General features: G+C 38.8%; 1 protein-coding gene across 1 annotated transcript in view; it reads right to left on the bottom strand.

The window, feature by feature from the left end:
* The window catches only part of LOC121673380 (ephrin type-A receptor 6), a gene marked incomplete at its 5' end in the record, with an annotated part of 112,048 nt that extends 102,058 nt beyond the window's left edge, over nt 1-9,990 (bottom strand). Inside the window, 3 exons of the mRNA XM_042046647.1 lie at nt 775-883; nt 9,311-9,473; nt 9,901-9,990. Coding sequence (XP_041902581.1) covers nt 775-883; nt 9,311-9,473; nt 9,901-9,990 — 362 coding nt within the window. The remainder of the gene's footprint in view (nt 1-774; nt 884-9,310; nt 9,474-9,900) is intronic.
* Nucleotides 9,991-13,537: the final 3,547 nt, after the last annotated feature.

Here is a 13,537-nt window from a genome sequence, read left to right as displayed (position 1 = left end):
ACAGCAGTGCTGCAACATAGATTTAATTGGGATACCTTCAATTTAAAAAAAAAAAAAAGTCAAAAAGCTATAAAATAGAACCTTTAGTAAGGTATTTTCTGTTCACCAGTGATATCACAGGCAGTAGAACCATTTTGGTGTTTCAGAGTATAGTTCTCCTTAGTTTACTTTTGTTACATAATTCCTGCATTCCATCTTAAGAGATGCAGAAATGTGCATAGAAAAAAAAATATATAAGATAAAAAAAATAGAAAAAAAAAAAATATAATTGTGTGTGGCTTTTCCTACAAGTTGAATACAGTGGAAGTAATAAAAAGGGTCCATTCAAGTGCCTTTAGCAAGGTACAATGCCAACCCCAAGACATCAAAAATCCCACGGTTCCACCCTCTAAAGCTTTGCAATTGACAGTTATGAGATCTTGTAAAATACACTGTGGGGATCTTTTTTCTTCTTTTTTTCCTTGTAATGTCAGAGCCTTGAGGGTGCAGCAGATATATTGTATTTTTAAATTATCATTCTGTAGGCAAGAGCTCCATAAACTTATTTTTTAAATATCCAAACTATTTCCTGATTTCACATAATTTCTTATCTCCCCAAAATGTGTCTTTATGAAAAACAACACTCACAAGAGAACTGTAGAAACAGTGCTGAACAAAGAGGATATTCCACTGTGTCTAACCCTAATTTTAGCACTGAAAATGTGGTTTAATGACTTAAATATTCTTAAATTCTTAACTTTAGGTGAGACTATATGAGAACAGTGTTTTAATTACCTGCCAGTGATGAGGAAGAACAAAGTGAGGATGACCAGGAGAGTGAATCCACCAACAGCAGCAGTGGCAATTACAAGAATCTGTCCCTGCTCTGCAGCCATATCAGAAGCTGAAAGAGAAGCACAGAGAAAAGAGGTTGATGCTCCATCCATCACCCAGGGATTGTGCAGAATGGCTGAAATCATTTCAATGGTCAAATGTTGCCATTTGTTTGTAATGGTTTCCTTGGTGCTTAGCAAGGACATTGGACACAAACGTGTCTGCGAAGTGACAATAAGCCATGTCCCAACTAGGATGGAGGGGAGATGTTTGCAGGTTTATACAGTCAGGATTTGTCACTATCAAACACTTGCAATTTACTAAAGTTTGAATATGACAGGATTTTGGACACAAACCTGTATTTTCTTCCTTAGCTTTATTTATCTTAAACCTGCATCTAATTCAGAAGTTCTCTCCATCCCCCTGTCCCAGCGAAGTCAGCAGCAGTGCTGGGTATGTGAGAAATAATAAACTGGATTCAGGAGGAGGCAAAGCAAAAACCCACACCTAATGTGCAGCTTCACACACTCTTCAGCATGTCTGGTGTTCAGTTCTATTGTCACAAAATACACACAGTTCACCATAATATGTCTTAGGCCTCTTGTTTTTCTCTCTGCTTTTTGTAGGATGTTTGGGAGTTAAAAAAGATCACCTGAAATTATACAGTTGCTGGACACTTCCTCTTTTTGTTACTTTATTGTGCATTAATATGAAATCTTTACATTGACAGTTTACCTACTTATGGTCCAGGTGGTCCTCACTGTCCAAAGACTACACGAGCAGAAAAAGAATTAGGCTCATTTTTTTCTCTGTCTCCTGTCTTGGGACTCTGAAGTTTTATTTGTTAAACTCTGCTACACTTGAACATTTACACCACATGACATTTACCCAATTCTTACTTTCTATTTCCATGGGAAATAAAACATTGTTTTGAAAGGAGAATAAATAATTCTATTCAATTACTTCTGAAAACAGGAGTAAATGCAGAAAAGAATATAATTTTTACATCAGGGAAGCAACTTTGATTTGGTGAACTTGCAAATTGTTCAATAAGCAAAATCTTCAGCTTTTTTCAGGCACCAGGCGATTAAAGCTTAGGGAAATCACCTAGGCTGCTGTCTAGAAAGCTCAGCAAGCTATGTTCCCTCACTTTGCAGCTGATGAAGCTCAATGCAATGCACACATTGCTATCCAAAGCCTCATAAAATGCTGTTTCCAAGAAAAGCATTTGGCTTCTGAATAATATTTGTGTGTGGCTCAAAAACTCGTGGTGTAAACTGGCTTTGTAGGAGCAGCAAAGCGAATAAAAACAATAGTAGCTTATGTCAGATTTTCAGCAAAAACACCTTGTTAAATTTCTGCCATTAGGTTTCTGTCCATATAATTTTATGGAAGCATGCAGAGGCAGTAAATTACAAGGCATTCAGTACCTGTGGTCAGACAAGTTAAATATATACATCTTCCAATAAATGATGGAGCAAATATTGACTGAACAGTTAAATGACATGTAGTGATGTTACAGGAGTGGATTCCAGCTCTGTGGTGTCTTCCACAGGCTCTGGTTTATTTGGAAAAATACAACATAACAAATATCATGCCACACAAGTAACAATGCAAATAATAAGAAGCTCTCCAAAGCAAATGCTGAATACCATTTTTCAGACTATTGAGAACTGTGTTAAATGTGGCAAAGATTGTTGCAGTCAGGCATGGCTTGAATTGTACACAGAGAAGGGTTCAGAGGAGTCTTGCCCATCTCTGCAGTGGAAATGAGAGGACAAACTGCACCTCTCCTTTTAATAGGAAAAAGATTATGCAAAATTAGTGGATTCAGCAGGAGGAAAGAAAAACACAAGCTCAAAATTAACAGAAAAATTAATTTGTCAAAAGAAAAATTAACTGTGATTTTTTTCAACAGTCATTCACTGCCAAGAGAACAACCCAGGAACTTTCATGGTGCAAATGTAGGGACTGACTCCATGGTCCAAAGAAGCACCTGCAGCTATGGAGATGAAGATGTGTCCTGATCATTTCTGCTGGATGGAGCTGCTATTTTTTGGTGTTCTAGCTAAAACAGAAACCAATCTAGTAATTTAATAACATATATTTTCTGTCAGGAACCAAAGTCACATAAATGAAAGGGAGAAATTCCAGACAGATTTAAGTTCTTTCTGCCTGCAAACAGTATGATTTTTAGCTGAAAAAGTGATAATACTGTTCCTCTTGTTTGTATTTTACTGTGTTGGCAGAGGTGCCAGATTCAAATACATTAGGGTTTTGTTTTTCATGTAGTTAAATCACTACAAGGAGCTTTCAAGCCTGAAACTTCCAGCTGACCTTAATTTACTTGCCAGATAAAAATGTCACATGACAGACGAGTATAATTGGAAAATGTGGATTTGTTAAAAACTGACAGAGAGGCAGGTAAGGCAAAATGATGGAAATACTTATTTTTGCTTGAATTGATCCCTCAATAAAATCATTAAAGGCACAGTGCAATGAACAACACATATATAAGCACACAAGTATGCACATACACAGATTTATCACATGCAGGTAAAAAGTTCCACAAAAAACTATTTAGCCAGTGAGAAGACAGTAATCAGGGACCCTCCATACCTAGAATTTTTACAGCATTTTGCCATTCTATATTAAATTCTATGTGTCTGTCAACCTCTCTGCTCTTTTCTCATTTCTCCAGCTTTCTCTTAAAGTAAAGTTCAAGTTGTAAATACTAAGAGCTTTAACTGTTTCTGTTGTGCATGTTCTTGAATATTTTTGTTACTTCCTGGTTTTCCTTCCTTATGTTTCCTGTGCATATTGATATGTAACCCTGTGTTTCTCCTCAGAACTTCTTGATTATGTAAGACAGAAAATCTCAGTTTAAAAAACAACTATGACAGTTTGCAAAGTCAAGCAAGTTCCTGCAACCTCATTTCATCTCTTTGTGTGTACATATGAGAGTACTGCATTTAATCACAGAAGTACACAGCATTTTTTTCCAGAATCTCATTTGTTGGACAACATGGCCAGCATTCCTATAGCTAAAATCAATATTTTGTTGTCTCTACACTGTCTAGGGCACCTCAACTTTATGATAAACCATGAGCAGAGCTAAGGGAGCTTAGCACTTCTCTAACTGGGCTGACTGTTTAGCCTGGTACTATGTCTCATTCTCTCTACCTGTCTGCTCTGTAAGTTCATTGGGGCAGCAAACAAAAAATGAGAAGCTAAAACAAGGAAAAGGGAGAATTTATGACTTATCCCAGATGTTTCAGCAGTGTAATGTTTGGGTGGCAAAGCTCTTCAACCGCATTTTAACTGCAACTGATGCGGTTAGTCAAAGCTATGACTTGATTTTAGAACTGCAGTATGGATCATACACGCATCCAGGAGCTTATTACCCAGATAAACTCCTCGCTGCCATTGCTCTTCATGCTTAACTCATGTTATAGGCCCGAAATGATATTTAAAGTTTCTGGTTGCATCGTTCCAGCTTCCTTGCTTAACACCATGCCCAGAAATCCCTTCTGCATCCAGCCTGGTGTCAGTTCTGCCCCTACAATCCACTCTTTACACCCATGTCCAGACTCAGCTTCTCTCTGGGTTCTTCACCCAAATGCATGGAGGAGGAGCTGCACTTTCCCTCCTCTCTGGGCTGAAGGGAAATATCCTCAGGCTTCATTTCCTCACTGGGCAGACTGGAAGAAATGGTGCAGATGTTTTAGTCACAGTGCAAAAGGCTGAAAGACAGAGAGAATCTTTCAGCTCTGCTATTTCTTTTTCTTTGAACAAATCTCTCCAAAACATTTTACAAGTTTCTGTATTTGGTGTAAAAGAGCTGGAAGCCCTAATGACAGCTCACTTCTGTCTCTCAGCTTCATCCTTTCATTACTTCAATTTGACATCTATCAGGCAGCAGACCCTCCAGCAGACTGAAAGATCAAAAAGTGCCAGAAAGACAGCTAGACTGATAACAGTGAGTAGCTGTAAGACAGGTAAGTGTGGACAGTGAGCACTGGAGCTCTAATAGACAGAACAGGCTGTCAGGTGGATTTACAAGGCATTGTAAACAACAGTGCTTAAAAACAATAGGTAAGAAAAACACAAAGTCTCATTAGGACAACCTTTACGTTTTCACAAATGAAAATGTAGTTCCTTTGCAGTTCTGTGATGCAGTGAGCTGATGGGCTCCAATCCAAGGGGAAATGAGAAGGCAAAGGAAAGGTGATCTTAAAAAGGACTTTTAGAATGAAAAAACAGTGCTTTCACTAGCATACAAATCTAAAACTTTTTGGTGTCTATTCACTTGAAAAGCTTTCTTCCAAATGTTTCCCTTAACATTCACTTCCGGGCCAGTGGACAAATGGAAAGCTTGTGCAAGCGGTTCGAGATCTGAACAAGGACATTGCTCTTGTTTAGGAAATGCAGAGGAAAAGTGAAGTCTCTGGGTTTTCTGGACACATACAGTAGTGCAATCAGATAGATCAAAATCAAATGTGAAGACCAAATGGCTGCAAATATTAAACACAGTAAGGAAAGAGACTAAAGACTAAAATGAGACATTCTTTGGCGTCCATTGCTGACTAATATTGAATGAACAGTAGGACGAGGCAGAGGTGAGGAGAGATCCAACAATGCAGTTTCTAAATATATGTGTCATCTCATTTGTTTGTTTCAACAAATAATTCAATTAACTATTTTCAAAACAAAAAACATTGTAAAAAAAACCCAAAACCAACTCAATTTTGAATTGGTAATTCAGTTTATTTCTAAAAATCCTAGGGATGGCTTCTCTGTCATGGCAGCCTTGCTGCATGATTTGAGGATGAAAAGTTAAAGGTAGATTTTTTGGATGTGGGAAGAGGGAGAAGAAAGTGAAAATTCAGCAGAATTTTCTGGCAATAGACAAAAATCACCATCTGAGACTATGGTAAAGAAATTAAACTTATTGATTCATCAAGATCAGGGCTTCAGCAAATTATTTTTTCACAGTCTTCAACTTTATGAAACACCTAATCAGGCATTCCATTAGTACTTCTGAAATGTTTAAGTTTTTAGTGTTAATAATTTAAAGTATACAAAGTCTGCATTGCTTTTGGATTAAATATCATCATGTGCCCACATTTATGGCTCTGTTCAGCCCAAGCACAAGTCCACACTGCATAAATGCTACTTTGTCCCTTAGGCCCCTTCCAGAACACTTCACTTTCGGATTATTTTTTTCTAATGATGGGAAGGCTGACAAGGAAAATATCCTTGGTTTTAGAACAAGCCCTGCTTTGGCATGAAAACTGCCTAAAGCTGTAAATTGTTCAATATTTTACAAATTCCTCTGGACAGAAGGGCCTCTAAGGTAACGTTGTAAAAAACCCACGACTCTAGGAAAAAAAAAAAAAAAGCTTTGAATCATTAATTAAAAAAAAAACCAAAACACCCCCCAACAAAACCAACCAAACAGAAAAAGTCTTCCAAAACCAGCTAGTTAGAAGAGAGGGGAAAAAAACCAGAGAGGGTAACAGTCAGAGATTAAAGAGTATCTGCCCTAGGACAAATGTTTTTTTTATTGTCAGAACACATTTTATTCTCTGTTTAGAAGGACCAGAGTGTTTTTGTGGTGACTCAGATAGCTGGTAATTGTGACAGATAAAAGCAGGAACTACAAGTGAGGTTTATGCTCCAATTTATAGCCCCAGCAGTGGCACCTGTGTGTGTGCTGGAGTGTATGAAAACCTGCCAGCTCTGCTACAAGTGTTTTGCCTGAAAAGTGCTGAAACAGAGACTGAATAAAATGGCAACAAGAAACACAGTGACAAGTGGTGGTTGCTGTGCTTTGGAAAGGTTTCATATTTCCCAGCTGCAGCCTCTGAGCTTTAACAGGGGGAGAAATGCCTGTCAGCATCCATTCATCCCTCCCCACTTCCTTGAAGCGAATTTTTCTAACTACCCTAGGTAACTCCATTTCCTATCACAATGAAAATACAAATTTTACTCTTTTGGATGCTCCACCTGACTGTCTTTGCAGCAGGGAGAAGAGTCCAACAACAGAGCTCCCCAAGCCATGGCTGCCTCAGTCTGTGGGTAAGTGAGGGTGCTTCCCAAAAAACACATCAGCACTGCTAACTAAGTTTTTCCATTGCTGCTGCAGATTTGGTCTTCTCTGTCCCTCATGCACCCCTTTAGCAATCACACCAAAATGTTTTAGTGTTCCAGGTAATGGTGAATCTATTTTATCCTTTATAACTGAAGTGACACAGGTAGTGTTTCACCAGGACAGCAGAGAAGGCAGGACACTGTCCTGCCAAGGGCACTGTATTTCAGGACATTGATATACACATCTCACAGCTGATGAACCACTAATTTTCTATAATTAGTCTATTGAAGAAAAACTCTCATTTTGGATTGCTCGCTTTACTGCTATCTATTAACAAATTCTCAGTATTCAAGCAGGGTAAATGGAATAACCTTGGATGTTTACCTGAAACTGGTCTGGGAATTCTTTTCTTCTGTAACATGTACAATTGGCAGAGAGCTGAAGGACGTTACAAGCTAATGCCAACTGAGGAGGATTTTTATCAAACACATGACTTAAAATATTTTTGGTTATTTTCATGAAAGTGTTGGTTGATAAATTTTCTGACAACACAGACTTTAAAAACATTCTATTCTTCCCAGGCTTCTCATGAAAATGTTAATTTTGAGTTAATTAAAATCTAACTGGAAGTCCACAAAAAGTAATTGCAAAAGTGGAATTTTCACCAAGTAACTTGTTTCTAGTGAGCAGGGATGGAGGGAGCTGCAATAGTCTGCCTTGGTGTAATATTATTTGCTATCTTTCAGAATAATTGAGAAGAATGTATGTTAAAAAAATCAAATTTTCAGCTGAGCTGCACACTGCCAGAATAGTAAGTGATGAAGAGAGATTCCTACAGAGCTGGACTAGGACTGCTTTGTAAGACCGATGCAGACCAGCAAGGGCCAATTAACATTTATGGGTACTAATAAAATTAAGCAGCCCAAATCTCAACACAACTCTCCCAAATCTCTCTGCGTAAAGGTAAACCAGTATCTGGAAATACTGACATAACCATTGCCATACTCTATTTATTCAGCTGTGTGAAACAACGTGCTAGTTTAGACAGCAAGTGCTTAGACTTAGAAGTAAAAGAAATCAGAATTATTGGGAGGTAAACGGTGTTAAGGTCTGTTTATGGCATCGTAAATGGATTTATTTTTCCAGTTTATTTCAGTATCAGGTTCAGCTCTGATGTTATACTTAGAAAACGATGTCAAAATTAAGCTCACCGTGCAGCCCAAGGGCCACTTGCATCAGTGGACTGAAAAAGAGAAATGGGGCTAGGATGGAGATTCCCTCAGTACCAATGAGGGAAATGTCACTGGAACCACAGTCTTCCTCATTTAGATGGACAAGTGACATTTTCACAGTGTGAAACCTCACAGAGGTTTAAATACTATTTTCTTTTTATATGAATTAAGCCTCGTATTTTTTGCACCAAAAGAGACAGACAAGATCTACTGAAATTCTTGAAAGCACCCAAGTGCTCAACTCCTATTCAAACCAACTGGCTTAAGTACCCAGAAAATTTTAAAAAGTCCAATTAGGCATTAAGCACTTGGAAATCTATCCCTGATTGATTTTTGAAACAGAAGTTAAGAAGCAATGAAAATGGAACACAAATCCCTGGGTACTCTTGGAAGCACTTAGATAGTTTTGAGTCTGTGCATTAGCTTAAACAACTTGAATTCTAAAACACTAATGAAAAACATGGTAAACATAATTGGCTAATTAAAGTAATTTAATTAATGAGTGTTTTAATGTTGTATCTACTGCACTAATTTTCTCTCAAATACATGTAAATACTTTTTTTATGTTTCTTTGAACACGGAGGGCAACACATGACTTAAATATAAAATCGTTGAGAGCATGAACATCACACATGAAGCCTTTTTGCATATTTTGTAGGAATAGGAGGGCTTCCTGCTTCTTACTGCCAAATTTTGTAGGTTTATTGGTTGATGGAAATGCATATAAAAGTTTTCAGTTTTTTATCTGTGGAATCTGGGAGCACTGACAACTACAGAGCGAAAAGTCCATCACTGGGAGCGTGCAGAAAGCTGCTGGATTTAGGTGAAGCTTAAGCTCAATTAGGGGCATTTCTAGATGTCAAGAGGCAGAACTTCTATAAGGAAAGAAAGGATCACAGAATCCTAGAGTATCTCAGGTTGGAAGGGACCCATAAGGAAATTTTATGGGAGAGAACACTCCTTCAGCTGCAGCATCGGGCTAACATTTCTACGTGTTGTTGTAAATCCAGAACTGTGAGTCTGAGGCTTGTTTTTTATCACATGGCAGTGGTCATTTTGTGATAAGCAAATGGTATGGGTTCAGCCATTCAAACTCCCAATGTCTCACTGGTTTAGAATTAGATGCTACTTCTATTGTATTTAATTTTTTTTTTCCTTCAGTAAAACTTACTTTCATCTCCAGTTTCAAATTCAAACTTCTGGCTATAGCCGCTGTATCCTGCTGCCGTCCTGACTCTGATATGAAATATATACTTGGTGGCTGGCTTGAGACCTGTGATGATAACACTTGGAGCCTTGGACCTTGTGGAGGAATAGCTGAGCTGCTCATGCTCCTGAGGGACAAAAGAGGGAAGAAATGATATCAAGTTGAGTTGAACAAACTTTGCAAAAATGATATAACAGACCTGAAGCTCCATATTCTTCTCATGAATGTAAAATGTGTTTATAAAAGGAGGTGCAGGTATGGGTTTCTGTACTTTGGCTCTGTGCTACAGTCAGAATGTATGATATGGCCTTGACTTTTAGATTTCAGGTTTTTTGTTTTTACCGTTGCATACAGGCATGTTTTTGTGACTTGGGTTAGTAACCAACCCAACCGCAGTCAAACCAACATGGAATTAGTACAAGACTACATTCACAGAAGAATGGCAACTAGAATGGCAGCTCATTATTTTGGCACAATGGACAAACTAGGAGGTCAGTAAACACTACCAAGCTGTAAAATAAAGATGTGGGAGTATTCAAATACCCGCTCCTCACTTCTACCCGCAGGTAGTGCCAAAATGCCGGCGCTATCCGTGGGTAGACCTGTGGGTAGAAGAAAATAGGAATTAACTTTTTCTTTAAGGCCTGTCAACTTCGAGCATGGTTCAACAGCTTTGCTGCTGCTGCTGAGCTCAATGTCTGTTTCCAGGTAGCTGTAAGGTAGTCATACATGAAATTCACTTTGAAAGTCCATAAGGAGAAACAGTCTGTGCAGAAGTCCCCTGTTAATCTCCTGGCAGCTGCTGACAGTTCCTGAGTCTCACAGAGATCCCTGAGAATTATGGTCCCTGGGAATTACCATTGCAGACCAGCTGCTCTATTGTGGAGACCAGACACATCAATTTCTGTGCATAAGCTGAGTGCTGCTTTTCTAGACAGGTCTTGGATGATGCCTTTAACGTGAGAGGATGACTTGGAATGATGCCTGAGGTGGCCACCTAAACACAGAGACTAGACAAGAATAAGAGAATCAAAGGAGGTATTTATTTGAAGGGCCTTCAAAGGAACACCCTGGGCAGTCAAAAGGCTACACCCAAGATGGACCCTGGGTCACAGGTTCTTCAAACTTTTATAAGTTTGCATATCATTTGCATATCATTTGTGTATCAGGGTTAACTCTCCAATTATAACCTCAGTTTATGATGTAATTACCCCAAGTTTTCCCCCTCTTCAGAGGCTTTTAGTTTACACATTTGGGGCCCAGTGTCCTTGAAGAGCTAACCTAGAGAGGGTTTGTAATGTCTAACCAGCATGAGAGAACAGCAGCTAACAGGCTACACAAAACTTCAGAGTTACACACTAGGCAGTACAGGATTTGAAAAATACAGAAGTTAAAATCTAAGGCATCAGGAAGAGGAACATTTATTCCCTGTCATTAGTTACTTGACAAGCCAGTAGTCTGTAATATTTTATGTGGTGCCTTAAGGCTAGCTTTACTCCCCTAGAGCAGGATTTGTCTCCAAACTGAGCAGGAATGTCCTTGGCATGTGCTTAACAGTCCAACTGTGACACCCACAGGGCACCATATATGTTTAGGATACCATCCAGTGATATTAGAGCAGGTACACATTATTCAAAGGGTGCTTCCAGCCTGTTCAGAAGGAAATCTAGTTCACAGAAGAGACATAATTGGAGAGGAATAGGTTTCAGATAGGTTCTGTTGGACTTTTAACCTCTTCTGAGCAATATGTACGTACTTTTTGTATATAACAAAGAGTTTTATATAAAACATGCTGAGTTAACTTCAGCCATGTGTAACAAATCACATTAGCACGGGGCAGCAGGTGGATCACTATTCCCCCAGTAGGAATACAAGGAGATGGCTGAGAAAACCAGATTAAAAAACAAACACACAGAAGCAACCTAATGACTCTGTTAAGGGAAGGAACAGGAAGAAGGCAACAATGATCAACATAAAAAATAACTGCATTTAGCTTGCCCTTCAAACAGTGGAAATAATTTGAGAAACTTCAGTAAGAGGAAGTATTTATTCGTTCTACAGTCTGTTACCAAAATTTGAGGCCGTGAGGAGCATGTATTTAAACTGAAATAGTAGGATAAAATGTACATGTAATCTTATGGATAGAGACTATAATTAATATACCATCTAATTACTTTAAATATAAGACTTCTCCCAATTACTTGAAATGTTGTAACTTCACTTTGAACAGGTTAGTGGACTTTAGACATACTTTTTAAGGCATTTCAGAAAATACCTATTTTCTTCTCACAGAAAGCCTATTTGCTTGAGTGATTTTTTTTTTTTTTGTGGTTAAGCTTAATTCAACTTGAAAAATATCAGGTATGTGAGCAAAAAAAAGTGTAACAAGTTAATAATCAGATTTGTAAGGGAATAGAGAACTTCTACTCATCCAAGGGAGTTTTCATACTTCTTTATGGACGGTTCACAACCATTCAGTGTGTCATGAAGAGCTAATTTCTATTTTATGTTAGATGTGCAACTTCCAGGGACTTTAATGTGTAAAGGGGATGTATAACTTACCATGTAACTTGGCAAGGGTTCACACACTCAGAGAACCCAAAACTTTTAATTTAGTAATGAAGTGGCTAATCAGGGTAAATACCTGCCCAAAAGAGACCCAGTCTTTAAACACAAGTTATCAACCAGCTCAAAATCAATCTAAGAATTAGAGAAAAAACCCCAAACCAACAAACACCTGATTCTGCAACAAACACTTATCCTTAGACCACACACAATCATTGGCATGATGTTTGTGATTTTACCTGTTAAATACAACATCAATACAAGACTCTGTTTATCCACTTCAGTCCAGGTAAAGACATGACTTCCAGTGAAGGAAAGATCTTGGAAATCTTCACTGAAGATTATGTAAACAGCAAATGCTTGTTTCATACAGGTATTAGCATGATTCAAAGTTGTAGTGAGTTCTGTGTGCTCTGTCTTGGCACATATATCTTTACACTCTGGAATGCTCTGGAAATTTTTATCTCGATTCTGTAAGCTAAGGAAGAGACCAGCACCCAAGGGATTTCACTGTACAGTGTCATAGTTGCAAGCCATTTCTCTTCCCCACACTACTGCTTGAAATCAAGTCCTAGCACTTAACAATGTACTGCTTGTTCTGACCTGCTGGAGAGATTGCAGAAAAAAGTGATGGAACTGTAAAAAGAAATAGGGTCCTTCAGAGGAGGACTGAAATGGAAATTTTGTCAAAAAATCAGTGGAGATTCCCCAAGATCCAATGACAAGATTTACTCCCTGAAGCCTGCAGAACACGGCCACTGGCAGCAAAAACTGGGAATGACTTTTGGAAAAGAAAAAATCTGAGCTATGTCTATGTTCTTACAGTCTAACTACTGCTTGTGTAAAACAGACATTTGGGATACACTGGCTCCATAGCCAGGGGTATGGACAAGCAGTTAGCAAGTATAATTCACTAACTGTAGTTGGTCAAAGACAATGAGCGTGACAAGGGCTGTGATGGCAACATTTAATCAACAAAATGGGTCCCTCTGGGGCTAACAGCAACCTCTTGATGGGCAGCCATCTCTGCCCATCCCTTCTGGAAGGTATTCTGGGCACTTCCAGGGGTTGTCTGGCTGGTTGCTTCCTCATCACCTGGCTGGTTGCTTCCTCATCACCTCATCACCCTTCTTCCTGCCCTCCCATCTCCTTTCTTCTTTCTGCAGCCTCTTTTTGAGCCTTCTGCAGGCTCAAGGCTGGCCACTCCTTGTGCCATGATCTTTTCCAGGAAGGCTAAAGGTGGACTCAGAACAAATGCAATTCTAGTCTGTAGACAAGTTGGGGATGCTTCGTCTTATTTTTGCTACAGATAATATGCACTTACTTTTCTAGGGATTCTGGGTTTAAAAAGTGAATTTTAAACTGAAGGACTTAGATGTACTTCCTGGATCTAACTGCATGCTTTTCCCAGATCCTCCTTTCATGTTGTGGCAAACTATAGATAAATATCAACCCACTTACCATGCACCCTATTTTCCATCAAAAGGAAGCATGATTTTGTGTGCTACAAGGATCTGTCTTTTGTGACAGGTCTCTGACCTAGGGCCAGGATCAATGGGAAATGCCAAGGACTACCTTTATTCTGTACTTCTTGATGACTACAGAGGGCTACTACAAAATCTGCAA

The sequence above is a fragment of the Corvus kubaryi genome, unplaced genomic scaffold, assembly GCF_017639235.1.
Source record: "Corvus kubaryi isolate FWS band 111438036 unplaced genomic scaffold, C.kubaryi_AGA036_p1.0 65374, whole genome shotgun sequence".
Taxonomy (NCBI): Eukaryota; Metazoa; Chordata; class Aves; order Passeriformes; family Corvidae; genus Corvus; species Corvus kubaryi.
The sequence above is the reverse complement of the archived record's forward strand: the minus strand, read 5'-3'. Positions and strand labels throughout refer to the sequence as shown.